The sequence below is a fragment of the Biomphalaria glabrata genome, chromosome 1 (genome assembly GCF_947242115.1).
Source record: "Biomphalaria glabrata chromosome 1, xgBioGlab47.1, whole genome shotgun sequence".
NCBI lineage: Eukaryota > Metazoa > Mollusca > Gastropoda > Planorbidae > Biomphalaria > Biomphalaria glabrata.
In genome coordinates this window covers 27,319,187-27,337,482 of record NC_074711.1, presented here as the reverse complement: position 1 = coordinate 27,337,482, position 18,296 = coordinate 27,319,187, and the positions used below count along the sequence as shown (strand labels likewise).

At 37.2% G+C, this 18,296-nt stretch overlaps 2 protein-coding genes across 8 annotated transcripts in view; one reads left to right on the top strand and one right to left on the bottom strand.

The window, feature by feature from the left end:
* LOC106060397 (zinc finger protein 236-like) overlaps positions 1-3,736 on the top strand; it is a 39,025-nt gene extending 35,289 nt beyond the window's left edge. The window contains exon 3 of one of the 6 annotated variants that reach the window (XM_013218257.2): positions 3,121-3,736. In XM_013218257.2, the coding sequence (XP_013073711.2) occupies positions 3,121-3,539 (419 nt within the window). In that variant the 3' untranslated portion in view covers positions 3,540-3,736. The other 5 variants (XM_013218256.2, XM_013218260.2, XM_013218258.2 and 2 more) reach the window with 5 other exon arrangements.
* A 387-nt stretch (positions 3,737-4,123) lies between these two features.
* Positions 4,124-16,324, bottom strand: LOC106060398 (tubulin alpha-1A chain-like). 2 transcript variants are annotated; one of them, XM_056030532.1, is made up of 10 exons: positions 15,842-16,073; positions 14,864-14,953; positions 13,882-14,014; positions 13,625-13,734; positions 13,209-13,400; positions 12,418-12,657; positions 10,280-10,439; positions 8,444-8,571; positions 7,463-7,626; positions 4,124-4,668 (listed from the first exon to the last, which is right to left on the bottom strand). In XM_056030532.1, exons 1-10 carry the CDS (start codon positions 15,842-15,844, stop codon positions 4,533-4,535), a joined length of 1,356 nt encoding a protein of 451 aa, XP_055886507.1. In that variant the 5' UTR covers positions 15,845-16,073; the 3' UTR covers positions 4,124-4,532. The 2 variants fall into 2 exon arrangements, with proteins under 2 accessions (XP_055886507.1, XP_055886517.1); XM_056030542.1 differs by lacking the exon at positions 4,124-4,668 and adding an exon at positions 16,308-16,324 and having other exon boundaries at positions 7,459-7,626; positions 15,842-16,053.
* Between the last annotated feature and the right edge of the window lie 1,972 nt (positions 16,325-18,296).

Sequence of the window (18,296 nt, the reverse complement as noted above, 5' to 3'; positions counted from 1 at the left end):
AGAGAAATACCGAAGAAGAAGACAACCAAAAATGAAGGAAAAGAATCGCATTGACCCTCAAATCCTGCAGTATCCACTACAAGAATCTTTATATACTCAAGCATCAAAGGACCATAATGTGACTGAATGTCCACATTGCCAAGAGAAAGTTCTTTCCACATCTTTTAAGACCCATTTGTCCCAGTTTCATGGAAACAAAATGCCTTTTCAATGCCAGCTGTGTGGAAAAGGTTTTTTTAGCACATCTGGTCTGAATCACCATAAACTTGCTCATGAGGGGCGCAAATTTATGTGTACTATTTGTGACTCAAAGTTTAATCAAAAGTCTCATCTGAAAACTCATCTCAATAAGATTCATAAGTTGAGCCAGTGCACTGTCTGCTCACTGCTTTTCAATATTGGACACGAGTTCAATCAACACATATTGCAGGATCACTGACAATACACATACTCAACATTTTCTTTGTTATATTTTGTTTAAACATTATTTGAAAATGATATATGGCACACTTCAGTGCCAATTTATCATACTTAGACCTGCTTATTTTGTGGGCAAACAATTTTTCAGCTTTCAAAATGAAATAAATTACCTGTAAAATTTGCAAACCATTTTCTGTATTTTTTTTTTTAACTTTTATTTTTTGCAGGCAGACTTTCAATGATTACACAAGAGCTTCAAAGTTTTCCAAAACAGGCTTCAGCATCCAGTGCTACGCCTCATAAGTGTGCCTTCTGTAATAAGACATTTGTGCATGCTTTAACTTATAGGAAACATCTTTGTGAAAGCCATGGCCATCTGATGCCTTTTTGTTGCAAAATATGTGGCAAAGGTGTTTTAAGCAGACAGAATATGTTGTATCACATGCAGGCGCATAAAGGAAAGACATTCAGCTGCCCAGATTGTGGTACCAACTTTAAACTAAAACATCATCTGCTGCGTCATGTTCGAGCTGTTCATTACCTGAACATGTGCTCCAAATGTCTTGGCACTTTCAAAGATATCAAGGAATTAAATGTTCATATGGAAATGTGTAAAAAGAAGTAATAGGAAGATTATGTCCTAAAGAGCTGGTCTTCTTTTTATATATTGTTTGTTAACTGCACAATAATGCAGTTATAATGTTGGTCTACTGTTCTTGGATTGTCACATTTGAGTTTGTTTAAAGATGGTCATATGTTCTTTGTTGCAGTTATAATGTTGGTCTACTTTTCTTGGATTGTCTAATTTGAGTTTGTTTAAAGATGGTCATATGTTCTTTGTTGCAGGACCTGAGAAACTTGCCTCTGAAATGGCTAGTCATTCAACTTCAGTGTCCATTAAATGTGTTACATCTTTAGACAGAGTGTCCCCTGCTTCACACCAACCTAAAGTCTTTGGTAGCAATAGATTGATGGAAGACTATGTTGATACATATAGACAGAATCCTGACAAGCCTTACTGGTGCCAGATGTGTAATAAAGGGTTTCAGTCTTTAACAGGATTCCAGTTGCACATGCAGGCCCATCAGGGGAGGAAGTTTATGTGCACCATTTGTGATGCCAGATTTAACCAGAAGGTTCATTTAAAAACCCACTTGAGAGGCATTCACAGAGCAGCACAGTGTATTCAGTGTTCTGGTGTGTTTAATCTTGGAGAGGAATACCACCAACATGTATTGAACTGCAACTATTTTGCTTGATAGCATTATGAAAATAGTCAGTAGAGATTGCTGTACTAAAAATATTCTTTAAAATTATTTTTTTTATTATAGTTTTGGCATTTGTTGGCATGTTTTTATACTATTAGTATTACATTTAGGCATTGTTATACTAGAAATTTGTGCATAATCTCTTGACATAAATAAAATTCATGTTTGATTTGCAATTCATTGAAACCAGATGACATTTCTGGTGACAACACATTGTGGAAATATTTTTTTGTTTGTTAAATTGTGAAGAGCCTGCATGCACATTTTTTTTTTTATTTTTTTTAATAATAAATTTTTAAGGTATAAATTGTAATGAATGTTGAATAATGCTTTTAATGGCTGTACAACAAACTTTTAATGGGCATTTTTGATCATCTAAACAAGTGTGAAACAAAATCACTTGTGAAGTCTACATCCTCTGTGACTCCTTTGTTTGTATTATTTAATTTCAGAAGTGAACACTGTATCTAGTGGTCCCAGGTTTGGTTTAATCAAGTCTGCAAATAGGAATCTTTTGGCATGGTGTGAGAAGTGTCAACTCAGTATCCCATCTGGTAAACTCTACAACAGGCATGTCTCTCATAGACACCCTGAACTGTTGCCTTACTCTTGCCACATTTGTGGTCAAGGTTTTCAGACAAAGTCTGGACAGCATTTACATCTGCAGTGTCATGCTGGTAGAACTTTTTCCTGCACTCTGTGTGCTCTCAAATTTAAAAGGAAGCACCACTTGCAGGAACATTCTAGAAGAATTCATAACCTCGTTCTTTGTGGACGTTGTTTGATGACTTTCCAGGACCAGCTTGAATTAAATCGACATCTTGGAAGCTGTAGTCAGTTTGGAATAGTTTAGTTCATTTACAGAACCTTTACTTTTTAATGCTTCTATCATCTCAGCTGTTGCTAGTATTCAGTATTTTCAAGTTGAATTCACCAAGATAATTTTATTTCAGAATGCAAGGATCAGTCTCAAAGATCAGCACATGGTTTACATGCTGAAGTTTCAAGGTTAGGGCCATCTTCATCATTCGGGTCTGCTGTGCATGTGGTCTGGTGTAGCTACTGTAATCTCAGACTGCCTTCTCACAAAGCTTATCAGAAGCACTTGTGTGAGCATCATCAAGAAGCATTGCCTTTTCGATGTGAGCTCTGTGGAAAGGCTTTTTACATTAAAGATCACCTACGTCTTCACATGCGAAGCCACAGGGGAAGAGTCTTTCCTTGTGACCTGTGCAACTCCAAGTTCAAGTTTAAACATCACTTAAAAAATCACATTAAGTGTGTACACAAAATGACTCAGTGTGGAAAATGTATGACAAATTTTGAGACATTAGATGAATATTATGTTCATTTAAATATGTGTCCATTGGCCTGATTTCTCAAAATACAATGAATACCAGTTCATAAAAAGAAAGATTTTTCTGTGTTCCAGGAGGTCTTGACCAAAGAAAGCCCAGGAGGCACCCTTCACTTCAGGACCTTCCTACTGTGCTATCACCTGGTAGGCCTACTGCTCTGGAAGGTAAACTTATATATTGTCCAAATTGTCCCCAGGTTGTCACCTCCATAGCAGAGTACGAGTATCACAGGGCTGCTTGCAGTGCTGCATATATGCCATTTCATTGTGACATCTGTGGTAAGGGCTTGCAGACCAAGGGAGGCCTGCATTTACATATGGCAACACATGGTGACAGAAAGTTCTTTTGTCCAGTATGTGACTCTAAGTTTAAATTCAAGCATCATTTGAAAAATCACTTGAAATGTATTCATAAATTATTGCCCTGCTCCTCATGTTCTCAAACCTTCCAATCTAAAGAAGAATATGTCCAACATATTTTCCATTGTAAATAGAAGCAGCTCTCTTTGTCTTATTCATTTGTTGGTTCCTATGATGGACATATGTGAAGTCATTTGAATAAGGAGACTAATCATAAATACATAATTTTTTTATTTAAAGATATTGATTACATTTTCTATCTTCCATTTGTTACTGCTTTTAATTTTCATTTGTTACTGCTTTTAATTTTCATTTGTTACTGCTTTTTTTTTTTAAATCACAATGAACATAAAATATATTTTTTTTAAATTTTGTATTTAGAATGTTTTGTTTTTTTAAAATAAATTCTAAGATTTGTATTAATAATTAGTGCTGTATATTTGATGAACCCTAACAGCTCTGATTGCATGCACATGTACAGAGACACTAAGTTGTTCATTGATTGTTTTTATTTTGACTTTATGTTGTGAGCTCAGAAACAAAAATAAATATGTTGAAATAAAATTCAGAAATTTCTAAATTGAGTTATGTATGTAACTAAATGATGTGAGCCAGAAGACTGTTTGGTAACACTCAATACAGAGTTTATTGATGGAATAATTCAGAAATTTCTAAATTGAGTTATGTATGTAATTAAATGATGTGAGCCAGAAGACTGTTTGGTAACACTCAATACAGAGTTTATTGGTGGAATAAAAAAAAACAGTTCACACAGGAATTATTCTACATAGCAGTACATACAAACATGAAAAATGTATCATTTAAACAATACTGATTGTTTCATATAAAATACACATCACCTTCATTACAAGTGATTAATGGTAAAATAGATATAATAGAATGTTGGGTGTTAGGGTTACAAATGTAATTATAACAGTTGATTCACCCAAGCAAAGTAACGGTACCTATTGGACTAAAAACTCCTACACTAGTTTCCAAACTACATTTCAACAGTGCGAGTAGTTCAGTCAGTTAAAAGAAGTACGAGTAAGTCGGAACTTGTATCAATCACAAGTGGACAAGAAAAACGAAACTAATGTAAACAACGAAACTAAGGCCTTGTCCTTTTAGAAGTCTTCTCCTCCCTCTTCTGCATGTTCACCGATTGAATCGACTCCAACTTCTTCATAGTCTTTTTCCAGGGCAGCTAGATCTTCTCGAGCCTCAGCAAACTCTCCTTCCTCCATGCCTTCGCCCACATACCTGCAGAGTGAACAACTAGAGTTAGTGAATCTTGGTGAAACACACAGTAGTGACACACACAAGAAGTAATGCCTCCAGTCACTCTGGTCATGCTCATAACTGTGCTAGCTCGGTGAAATGTATAGGTACCGGCATGGGCGTAGCCAGGATTTTTGTTTGGGTGGGGGGGATTTTTCTCCCCCCCCCCCCCGCGAATTTTTTTTTTATATGTATTTATGTGTGTGTGTGTGTGTACATAATCTTTATTGCATTCTGACCCTTCATTCTTTCGGAAGACGTTTATTGTGCCCTAGAATAGGTTCTTCCATGAGTTAGTGGAAAAATTGTAGATTCCCCGCCAATATTAGCAAGGGGGTCTGGGGGAGCGCTAGGAGCTCCCCCAGCGCGGGGCGAGGCCCCGCCGCCAAGCACTATTTCTGATATTGAAAGCCAACAAAATGCATATTCTGAGGTATCTACAGTGCATTTTCCTGCTATTAAAAAGTTTTATTTCAAAAACCTAATGTGCTATTCTTACTGACTTAGACCCTCCTGCGCCGTTTGGCGCATTTGCCGTCAAGCTGTTTCCATAAAATTGTAGATTCCCTGCCATTACTAGCAATGGGGTCTGGGGAGCGCTAGCCGCCAAGCACTATTTCTGGTATTGAAAGCCAACAAAATGCATATTCTGAGGTATCTACAGTGCATTTTCCTGCTATTAAAAAGTTTTATTTTAAAAACCTAATGTGCTATTCTTACTGACTTAGACCCTACCGCGCCGTTCGGAACATTTGACGTCAAGCTGTTTCCATAAAAATCTGTCACTTGTAATGTCTGAAGCCTCTTCCCACCTGCCATGAGGACCTCAATGAATGAGTGGCATCAAGTTGTACTAGGATATCATTGCAACTCTTCTTATGCGTAATTCATTTTGTCGGAGAACATGTCCCGCAAACCTCATGCGTCGCTCTCTCACAATCTTACTAAAGGGTCGACTCCCAGTTCGGCATAGGATTTCCTTGATTTAAACCCGACCTCTATAACTGACTACTAAAATCTGTCTTAGCCATCTTTGTTGAGCCACATTTAGTGTTTTTCAATTTCGGCAGATGACTATTCACTACAGTTTATTAAGGGAGCCCTGCCACTGGTAAAAATGTGTAACCACTCTTGAAAACGCTCTTGGAATTAAGTGAGTGTAGTTTGCTTTAGATTTTATATCGAAAAGAGAAGTTTTATCGTCAAAATCATCTGTTGGGGGTTTTCCACCTCAAAATGCTCTGTAGGGGGATCTTAAACTCAAAACCATTTGGAGGGGTTTTAAACTTTAAACAAACGCCATCTGTAGAAGAAGGGTTTAAACTCAAAACCCCCGATTGGATTGGCAACGCTCAAATAATTTTAGTGTGTAATTTGCTTTTTTTTTTTATACTGGAGAGGTATTTTTAGCATTAAACCCCTCTGAATGGGGGTTTAAACTCAAAACCCCTTTTGGGAACGCTCATAGCATTTTGAGTGCATAATTTGCTTTTTTTCTTACACTAAAGATGTATTTTTTAGCCTCCAACCCCCCTGGCGGGGGGTTTAAACTCAAATCCCCTTTGGCTGCGTTCATAGATTTTAGTGTGAGTAATTAGCTTTTATTTATTTTGAAGAGGTACTTTTTAGCTTCAAACTCCACTGGAGGGGAGTTTAAACTCAAAACCCCTTTGACTACACTCAAAACATTTTGAGTGTATAATTTGCTTTGTTTTTATTATTAAAGAGGTATTTTTTACCTTCAAACCCCGCTGAAGTGGGGTTCAAACTAAAAACTAAGTCAAAACCCATTTAGATACGCTCATAACATTTTGAGTGCGTAATTAACTTTTTTTTATATCGAAGAGGGGGTTTATCGTAAATTTTGAGGGGGGGTTTAAAATGAAAATCTCCCTTAACTGTGCTCTTGGAATTAGGGAATTTTCGTTTGCATTTTTGTTTTGTTTTGTTTTATAGAAGGGGGGGGGGGTAACTGCAAAAACCCCAAGTAGGGGGTTTAAAACTCAAAACCCCTGGTAGGGGGTTTTAAACACAAAACCCCTGGTAGGGGTTTTTAAACTCGAACCCCCCTGGTAAGGGGTTTTAAACTCAAAACCCCATTGGTTGTGCTGGGGCAATTGATGGTTTAGTATTAAAATCTCACCTACAATAAACAAAATCAAAGCAAAAAATCATTCACTAAATTCCGATCCCCCCCCAAAGGGGGGGGGGATTTCATTTCGGGGGGGGGGGGGTTGAACCCCAACCCCCCCCCCCTGGCTACGCCCATGGGTACCGGTACCGTACTTAAAATTCATGGTCGAACAGTTCCGTTTCAATTCGGAAAAGAGTACATATATTTAAGTCAAGGACAACTGTGTCTAATGCTAGTAAGTGAAGGCTCTACCCTCTTCAATCTTCTAAATTACTACATTTAAATAAAAAAAAACAACTAAAGTCATCTCATATTTGTGTAGAAAGTAATAGAGAGGACTGGTTAATATCTCATTCCCGTTATTTTCTTATTTTTAATTTGCATATTTTGTTATAAACTTATTTTTTGAAATGTAGATTGTACAGTAGTGTGCTGTAGTAAATTCGGCCCGGCTGTCTTGTAAAGACTTTGTATGAAACACTGCCCCGGTAAGGTATTTGACTCTAAGCGCTGTTGTTGTCCCTCTCTGAGGATACAGGAAGTAAACCTAAGGAACCTTTCAATGATACCCCATACAAAGCTCGTGTAATAAAATAGATCAAAGAAAGGGCTTTTAATTAGGACAGCTATGAAGTCACTTACCAGTGGACAAAAGCTCTCTTGGCGTACATTAAGTCAAACTTATGGTCCAGTCTGGCCCAAGCTTCAGCTACTGCTGTGGTGTTGCTCAACATGCAGACTGCTCTTCTGACTTTGGCCAGGTCACCTCCAGGCACTACAGTTGGAGGTTGATAGTTGATCCCTACCTATATAGTATTACAAATATACCATATTTAGAGTCAAACTACCATACATATTTACTTTCCTACAATAATGAACCAAACTATTCATTACTAAAGTGTTTGCACCGGTACTAACAAATACTGATAAATGGTGAGGTTAGTAGTTTATTACCAAGTACCATTACCTGTAATGGGATCATTAATCCACAATGCATACAATCTTACTACATACCAAAGTTATATAAACGTTGAATCGTTTGTAGAAAAAAAAATTGAATTTTTAATTTCCAAATGAAAATAAAAAAATAGTCCTCACCCCTCAATTTTTTTAGGCATCTACTATTCACATTGTCAGCTACGACATGGCCTAAAGTGTGCCGATGTGCCTAAGCTCAAACTCATTGTCAGCTCCGGTACCTAATAAAATGAAACATTCAAGCATCCCGAACGTTAACGTTGGCCAATGTGTTTGTTGTTCTCTGTTAACCACGTGACCTTACATGACAAGACAAGAGAATGGCAAGGCGACGGGTATGACGACCGAACCAATCACAATGAAGATGTGCCAGACACTCATTTCTGTACATTTGGTAAAACTATATAATAATTCAACTCCCACACTCATTTAGGTTACATCAGTTTGATGCACACATTTCAATTATTATATAAATCTAGCCTTATCTAGGCCAATAAATTCATATCCCCATCGGTACATTGCAAATGTGCCAAAGTGATTCTTACTTAAGTATGAGACGACACTTTTTCCTCAAAGAAATGGTCTGCTGGGACTGGGGTATGTAAAACAGAACTAAGTCATTCTCCCTCTTGAGGTTGTACTGACCTTAAAACCAGTTGGGCACCAGTCTACAAACTGTATGGTTCGTTTAGTTTTAATTGTTGCTATGGCGACATTAACATCCTTGGGTACCACGTCACCTCGGTACAGGAGACAACACGCCATATATTTACCTGCAGAAATACGGTACAGAAAAAGACAACTCATACCACCAAATGAAAGTAGCAGCAGAGTACAGGTTTGAGACTATATGTAGTCACATGACACATAGGCCTGCACCCCAATAGGAAACAATAAATGCGTACTATGAACATGACACCTACCCCCCAATAGGAAACAATAAATGCGTACTATGAACATGACACCTACACCCCAATAGGAAACAATAAATGCGTACTATGAACACTGTTCTGTTGTCACAGATTAATAATAAATTATTATAGACGTTACTAATTAATAATGATAATAACGAGACTGTCTTTATCAAGGTAGACATATATAACTAACTTTTTATTTCCGTCCGATTCTTTGCTTTCGCACAAAACATAAACAACAAACAATGACGTAATATCATATAATATTAGCACATCCTTCCTTTTGAAGCTATTATCACATCCTTCCTTTTAAAGTTACAAGGAATTTTGACAACTCGACCACTTTTGGTTGTCTTGACTGGCACAACAAGTTCTCTAGATGTTGGTTTATAATTGTCTGTTTCGTTTGTTCTAACAGTTTGCTGTTCATTGTCTTTGTCGGTATCATAGTATCCAGAAATGTCTTCTTCGTATCTCATGTTTAAAACCCGTTGATTTCGTCTGTATATTTTTCCATCATTTGTCTTTATGATGTAAGATCTGGGTGATGGATGTTTCTTAATGACGACTGCTTTCTGCCATGTTTGTCCTAGACGAACTCTCACCTTCTCCCCGACAGAGTAATCTTTAGGTAACCTTGCTTTTGCATCGTATTTCACTTTGCTTTTCATCTGTCGTTCGTTGAGTAATGTCTCTGCATTTTCAGCTACCGATGGTTTCAATAGTTTGGGATCAGTTGGAATAATGTCCCTGAGTCTTCTACTCATCAGCAGTTGTGAATACAAATAACTTTTAATTAATAAGCTGTAAAAAAATGATCATGATTCGACGAGTTTTATTAAAAAAAATACACCACTGCAATAAACTAGAGGGAAAAAAAAACGGACATTTGTCACTCAGTGGGAGGGGGGGGGGAGAATTTGAAAATCCCCCCGGGCCTCCACTTGAGGGGGGCCCCCAATAAGTTTTTTTTTTTACATCAAAAATTGAATATTACGTAAAATGCAGGGGCCCCCAATGAGGTCAAGCCCCCAGACCCACAAACAATGGAAAATTCCTAGCTACGCCCTTGTGTGTCACTTAGGCCAAAGCCAGTTAGCCAGAGAACAAGAGAAAGTCTAACCAAAGCCAGTTAGCCAGAGAACAAGAGAAAGTCTAACCAAAGCCAGTTAGCCAGAGAACAAGAGAAAGTCTAACCAAAGCCAGTTAGCCAGAGAACAAGAGAAAGTCTAACCAAAATGTGATGCGCGGTCAGGAAGGTGTTGTCTAAACAGAGCTGTTCAAAATCTAGTCATTCACGATCGAGGTACATACAAGTCCTGGTCACTACTGGTCCTGTAAGCTTAGTCTCACTAGTTTGTCATGACCACTTTTTTTGACGCGGTCCAAGGGTTCTCTTTCTAAACGTCTCTTGGATATCACTCAGAACAAGTAAGATATTTAGTGTCAACTGTTCCCAATACATATAAAGACTTAACCCAGGGTGGATAACCAAGTAAAATGTTACGTTGCAAAATGTCTCTCACGAGCCATAATTCATTGTAGTTTCCAGAGAAAAACAAATTACCTTGCATAGGATTGCATTTGACCATTTGGTTAGCTGGTTCAAAGCAAGCATTGGTGATTTCTGCCACAGTCAATTGTTCGTGGCAGGCTTTCTCTGCTGAAATCACAGGTGCATAAGTGGCCAGTGGGAAGTGGATGCGTGGATACGGCACTAAGTTGGTCTGCGTATGGATGAAGACATTGATAATAGGAAAGAGTGAAATCTAATAGTCGAGATAATTGGAGAGTAACAGAAGCTTAAAAATACCGACAGGGCTGAATAAAAAACATAATATATAATCTATAGAATTTATTTGACGAAAGGACAGAAAAGAATAAAATTTAAAAGAACGTATAAATTCAGTATCAGAAGTCTGTAGTAGTCCATCGCTAAACTAACCAAGGAGAGGGGGATAGTTTTACTGAGTGACTGTACCAAGTGATAGAATTCTGATGGGATTTATTCATAGAAAAAAAAATTGCACTAGGATGATAGCCTTTTGCACGGGGATGTAAGTAACTTTCACTCTAATTCTAAAGGACGTGTTCTATCTTCTAGAAATGTCATACCCGAACTACAGTACCATAGATGGGATTGTTGTTCTAAATTATTCGATACCGCAATTACAATGTTGTACCGGATCGTAATCGTTCGCGTTTTTGTTTCCTCCATGACAGAATCGCAGTCCTATGTTGCAAATTTGTTTTTTAAAAAAGATTTATTGTTATTATCTATGTCTTGACCTGTGTTGTCTAATGTTAAAGGACAAGTGAGTCGCTCTTATAGCCATTGAATAAGCACAGGCAAGGCAGTATCTGTAGTAGTTAGCACACAGGCAAGGCAGTATCTGTAGTAGTTAGCACACAGGTCAGGCAGTATCTGTAGTAGTTAGCACACAGGCAAGGCAGTATCTGTAGTAGTTAGCACACAGGCAAGGCAGTATCTGTAGTAGTTAGCACACAGGCAAGGCAGTATCTGTAGTAGTTAGCACACAGGCAAGGCAGTATCTGTAGTAGTTAGCACACAGGCAAGGCAGTATCTATAGTAGTTAGCACACACGTATAAACTGTTAGCACGAACCTCAACGCTGACTTTCTCTTTCTTTCTTTCTCTCTCTCTCTCTCTCTCTCTCTCTCTCTCTCTCTCTCTCACACACACACACACATATACACACACTAAAGTTAAGATGATCAATCGTAAAGCAAAGACAAGAAAAAAACAAAAAAAAAAAAAAACAAAGCTTATATTAAGCGTAGCTGTATCAATTAGTTTTATGAGTCACGTAGGCATAATCAGATTTGTAATAGATCTAAACTAACAATAATAAAACTGATCCATTACATTTTTTAAAATCAATTGTTTTTGTTTAGCGCAATTTCATAATCTTAGCTTTCTATGATCTTATCTTATATAATCCTATCACATGTCTGGACCAGTTGGAAGGGGGTAGGAGGAGAAGAAGGGTACCGGTATATCTGGCTTTTAAAATGCATTTATTAAAAAAAAAAAGAGATCGACCTGAATTCAAACTCGAGGGCTAAGCCTCCTCAGGCCAATACACTAACCACTGTGCCAGGGAAGTGCTTATGAAAGTAGAAGGTTTTATAGTTATCTATTGTTAGTTTCAGATTTTTCTCTCTACAAAGTATATATCACCACATCAGTCAAGTACAATTTCTTTCCCTTGTTCGAGATACCAAAAAAAAAAAATTACAAATAGTTAACTATCTATTGTTTCTATAGTCCCGTCCTATTTTTCAGGTTTGTGTTCACTAAGACTCAGACGATGACATATAAAGGGGGAATAATTCGGCTTAAACCAACACAGGTAAAAGAAGCAATTGTGCAAAATTTCAGTTTGATCACAGATTTGGGTGTGGGAGAAATAACATGTCCAACCTTTAATCAGACAGAGTGAGTTCATCTAAGCTTTGTAACAAACTAAGAAACTCTTACCTCAGCTCAAACTTTCTGTACGTAAAAAGAATTGACACAAACATGTCGTGTAGGATGGTCGGACTCCTAAGATATAACCCCTTATCTTGTTAAAGCTTACGTTGGCTCATATGTAAGATATTGTCATGAAATATGAGAGGGTTGTATTTTGATTTAGGAGGAATACTTAAATTTGAGGTCGTTGAATACCGAGATGTTCTGACCTGAAATTCTGTAAGATCCACATTTAGGGCGCCGTCAAACCTGAGGGAGGCGGTGATGGAAGACACGATTTGTCCAATCAGACGGTTGAGGTTGGTGTAAGAAGGACGTCCAATGTCAAGGCTACGGCGACAGATGTCATAGATAGCCTCATTATCGACCATGAATGCACAGTCCGAATGTTCCAGAGTAGTATGAGTTGTAAGAATAGAGTTGTACGGCTCGACAACCGCAGTGGAAACCTAAAACAAAAAAAAATAAGGAAGGATTAGATTTAGACAAGTAGACATCACTGGGACTTACTTCGAGTCATTTTAAACAAAGCGACATTAGGACATTGTTCTACAACAATTAGAAGACAATTGACCTTTCACTCATGTTTTACAATTATTAGACCACAATTGACCCCCTCTCACATTTTACAATTACGGTATTAGACCACAAATGACCCCCCCCCTCACATTTTACAATTATTATACCAAAAATGACCCAGTCTCACATTTAATAACGTTGGATGGTTGCCTGGTCGTGCGGCTTGCGCACTGGTCTGTCGTTTGGATTTATCGATGGTCCCGGATTCAAACCCTGCCCGCTCCCATCCCCCGTCGTCCTAGGGGAGGTCTGGACTAGGAAGTAAACTATCTTCAACTCTGAAGGAATATCCGAAACATGTAAAACATTTTACAAACAAACATTTTTTTTTACAATTATTAGACCACAAATGAACCTTCCCCCCCCCCCTTTTTCACATTTTACAATTATTAGACCGCCAAAAAACAAAACGTCGACTTACCTGAGGTGCCGGATAGATGGAAAACTCTAACTTTGACTTCTTCCCGTAGTCCACACTGAGTTTCTCCATTAGGAGCGAGGTAAACCCCGAGCCAGTGCCCCCACCGAAACTGTGGAACAACAAGAATCCTTGCAGACCTGTGCACATCTCGGCCAGCTTTCTGATCTTGTCTTGGACAAGGTCTACGATCTCCTAAAAGAAAAAAAACAAAACTCCACTTAACGCATGTAAGTACATCAAGTACCATAATATAGCCTTTAATCGCAATGCACAGATTAAAGCCCATATTACTAATACCATTACTATAGGTACGGTACTCGATATAATGGAAACCTTAAAATTTTAAAAAAGCCATTAAATCTTCTCTTTAAAAAATCTCTCCCAACTTCATCTCATCTATAAAATTGTTGACTCGCCTTTCCAATTGTGTAATGTCCTCTGGCGTAATTATTGGCGGCATCTTCTTTGCCAGTTAAAAGTTGTTCCGGATGAAACAGTTGCCGGTATGTGCCATTGCGAACTTCATCTGTAAAGAAACAGGAGTTAAGTGCGTACTCCTTTGGACAATCTATGATTATTAACAACACACGCATGTGTTTTTTTTTTCAAGTTCACTTTCTATAAAGACATTCTAGGTTCACTATACAAAGGAATCGTGTTCTCTAAGTCTCACCCACAACAGTTGGTTCCAAGTCTACAAAGACTGCTCTAGGAACATGTTTGCCGGAACCTGTTTCACTGAAGAACGTGTTGAAAGAATCGTCGCCACTACCAACAGTTTTGTCGGATGGCATTTGACCATCAGGCTGGTTGGATGAGAATACCATGTTTGTGATTCACTACATCAATACAAACATTCAAACATTGTTTTCATAGTTTAATTCAACCTCTTGGTCGAAACTGAAGAAGATATTCTAATAGCCTATGTGTATCCTAATGAATTTTCTATACAATTTAGACACAGGTTTTATAATTAGGCCTATGTTCGATTTTGTTTTAGGTGTTAGTCATAGGCTACTAGTATATTGGCCAAAGATGTCGTTTGTAACAAACAACGTTATAGATGAAAAGATGTTTTACACTTATTGACAATGTATTTATTCAAATGTTTTATGATTTATTTTTTCCTTTTCGTTTCGTAGTATAGGCCTTTTTATTTATTTTATTAGTTGCTATTATTTGTTAAAATCTTACCCTATCTATTTTTTTATTGGGGGGGGGGGGATGTTTACCTGGAGTCGATGGATTTTTATATTAGCCTAATTGTATACAAATGTTCAAAGATTTCAAGTGCTTTAAAATTTTAGTCAAACAACGAAGTATTTTTTATTTGCCTTCAGAGGTATCGTAAGTGTATTGAAGCTTGTTGGACTCAAGTTTGCTTCAATAATGCAAGTAAAAAATGCAGGGGATGGAAACTTAAGAGCCTCAGTTTTTGGATAAAGTCTTTTAACAAAATGTAGGCCCTATGGACAAAGGCTTTTAACTGTTTATATTAGAACAAGTAAGTACAGAGAATATTGAATAGCGTCTTGATAGCAAGACATGTCATGGTTCAGCGATGAGACTAGGACATTAATAGGCGTAGGACTCGGGGACATCTGATGCGTTAAAATACAGTCTGTGAACACAAAACACGTCGACTCAGTTCTTACCTGGATGCCATGCTCCAAACAATACAGTTCCCAGCATGAGTTGCCAATCTGGACACCGGCCTGTCCAATGTGGACACTGATACATTCACGCTGAAAGAATTTCGGAATATGTTTAACTTATTCTCTCTTTACTTGAGGTACCCTGTTTATCTTTGTCAGCTAGATTAAGTGCAGGGCATTGTGGCTATAAACTAATTTTAAATGCATAACGTTTATCTCCAGTGGGTACTTTCAATGCAAATAAATTAATCGAGCGGTATAATTAATATTTAATTATTATTTAATTTATTTATATCCCGTTAAGTAGTTGTTAGTGAACCAGCCTAATGTTAGTAATCATTTATCGTGGGTACCATTTCGGTGTCGTTTAACAGTTATTAATATACCATTTGTCTGTGAACCAGAGTTGTTGTAAATAATTGGTTCGGGACGCTAAAGATTACGTGTATAGGTCTAACCCGTTTATTCTAGGTTCAGCCTGAAAACATATATCGCTCTCAAACAGATCAAGTCAATCACAATATTTGAAATGTTTGTCCCTAAATTAGCTGTGTAACAAGCAATTTACAAAATAATGTAGGCCTACTTCGTAGAACGCATCCCAAGAAAATGTAATATTGGAATGATTTTTTTAATCCAAGCGCACATTCAACAACAATTTGTTTGTTAATGTATTAAGTTTTAGCAGTCCATCGTGTCCATGTTTCAATCAAAACTATAAACGAATGCGACTCAATAAAATAATATTTTTATATAATCCAATAAATGTACATCCACTTTGCGAACAACATTGAACATTAAATAAGATGGTGGCTTGAATTGAGATAAAGCTTTTTAGCGCGTGTGTTTGTAGAATACACACAGTGTGTTTAAGAAACCAAAGTATTGACAAGTAGATAACATTTTTCTGGCTCCATGGTTCACAGTCCTTCTTGTACTTATAAATGTGCATGCAAGCCTACGATCTATTAAACTTACCATTGTCAAAATGTTTTCACCCCGACAAGTCCACAACAGCTATAGGGTGACTGAAACTGATGATCTGAATAATTGAAACCTTCTGCCAACAGCACGTTATCTCTGTTGTTGCAGAGGTCACTAGCACGGAGAGTGCCAGGCTTCCGGATCGACACTCTATGATGAGGCGATGGTCAGTAGGGGAGCTTGCTGGTCTGGCACCGCAACGGGCACTTAGGGGAGAGAGAAAAAATCATTCAATAGACCACGACAACTCTGAATTTTGACAAAACGCATCGCTACAGCGCATTAATAACTGGCCGATTTATTGCCGGAACTATATTTTAAGAGTTTATATATGCTCTTGTTTTGAGTAGTGGAATATGTTTATTATGGTTAATTAGCAATTAGAGTAGGTGAGATACATTTTACAAAATATGAAAAATTGGCATATGATAGAAAACTAAATAACAATAGAGATACATACATTGAAATACATCAAAAGAAAAGTTGTTTAAAAATGGCACACTGCCCCTTGGAATTCACTTTTTTTTTCTTTTAACTTTTAGCCTTTTTATCTTCACATGATCAAACAAAAAGGAGATCGACCTAGTATTTTGTTCTTATAAGAAACCTCAGTACCTATATATATAGGCTCTGTGCAGGTTTTGTGGCACGTTTGCTGTGTCTCAGTTCCGCCATGTTCGTGGCATCAAATAAAAAGAATTTAGCCAGCTTGTAGTAACCGATAATCGATTTCTATTGCCATGGTAACGTAATACTTAAAGAATACCAATATTTTTTTGGCTAGCTTCCATTTAAGCTTCCTATAAATGTGTAAGGGGTGGTTGTGACGGGGAGGAGAAGAGAATTGATTGCTGAATATTAATTTGCTTTGCAAAGAAAACATCGGACTTAGGCTTCTTATGAAAATTTATTTCAATTTATTAACAAAACGACAAAAACGTAATCTTTAGAGTAGCGGAAATACATACGAGAGAAAAGAGATTGAGCGAGTACATACGTCCCAATGACCTGAGTCTCACTTACTTATTGCCTGTATGAAACATTTCAAAACCAGGACTAAGTAGGTTTTGGTTCAGGTGACTCTACATTTCCTAAATATCTCTCACTGTATATATTCATACTTTTATAGAACTTTTCTGCAACATAAATATGCGATTTAAGTCTTAAAACAATTTTTTTTTAGAATACGTAGGCCTAGGCAATAAACAGACCCATAATCATTGGCGTCTCACAGACAACTGGTTTACAGACAAACAGTATCATATATTTCTTTTTGCATGATCGCAGTGAAGAAAACCTTGAAGAAAGACACACGATCCAGTCATTATAGATGATGTAACAATATTTTACGGGAATATTCAAGAAGACTCGCTGTTGTTTATTGGCGTGGCACTATAATACTACAAAGTCAGTGCATATAGTCTACAATTCTAATGTAGTGTCAACTTTGATGGGCAGGCCACATTTCTAGGATAAGACTTTTGTACCAGCGACAAAGTAAAGAAATATCGTACTCAACCGGTCTCGGCCAGCTACAGCGGTGGCCCTGATTCCGGGCTTAAATAGACCTCAATAGCTGCAAGTAGACACGAAATGCCTTGCAAAGACCTTGACCTCTTGGAAGACATTGCTGGTCAATGATAGAGGAGCAAGAAATGCAAACCCACGAGATACTTATTACCGGTACCAGCCATTTCTAAATCAACAGCGGAATATCAAGTGGGAATGTGAGCAACAAATAGATTCCTCTGGAAAAGTAAAAAATTAAATGTAAATAAAAAGAAAATAAACCAGTAAAGAATTTTTACCCCCCCCCCCCAAAAAAAAATAATATTTGTGATGAAGACATGAATAATTCGCTCTCATAAAGTCAAAAAATGACTGAAATAAAACAGTGACTGAAATCAAACAATGACTGAAATCAAATAGTGACTGAAATCAAACAGTGACGGAAATCAAACAATGACTGAAATCAAACAATGACTGAAAACAAACAGTGACTAAAATTAAACAGTGACTGAAATCAAACAATGGCTGAAATCAAACAATGACTGAAATCAAACAATGACTGAAATCAAACAGTGACTGAAATCAAACAATTACTGAAATCAATCAATGAATGAAATCAAACAGTGACTGAAATCAAACAGTGACTGAAATCAAACGATGACTGAAATCAAACAATGACTGAAATCAAACAATGACTGAAATCAAACAATGACTGAAATCAAACAATGACTGAAATCAAACAGTGACTGAAAACAAACAGTGACTGAAATCAAACAACTACTGATATCAAACAGTGACCGAAATCAAACAATAACTGAAATCAAACAATGACTGAAATCAAAAAATGACTGAAATCAAACAGTGACTGAAAACAAACAGTGACTGAAATCAAACAACGACTGATATCAAACAGTGACCGAAATCAAACAATGACTGAAAT

Coding starts and splice junctions, on each gene's coding strand:
- LOC106060398 (XM_056030532.1), bottom strand. Junction 8,572..10,279: donor CAAATGCAATCCTATGCAAG/GTAATTTGTTTT, acceptor GTATTTCTGCAG/GTAAATATATGGCGTGTTGT. Junction 4,669..7,462: donor AAGAGAGCTTTTGTCCACTG/GTAAGTGACTTC, acceptor TTCACTCTGCAG/GTATGTGGGCGAAGGCATGG.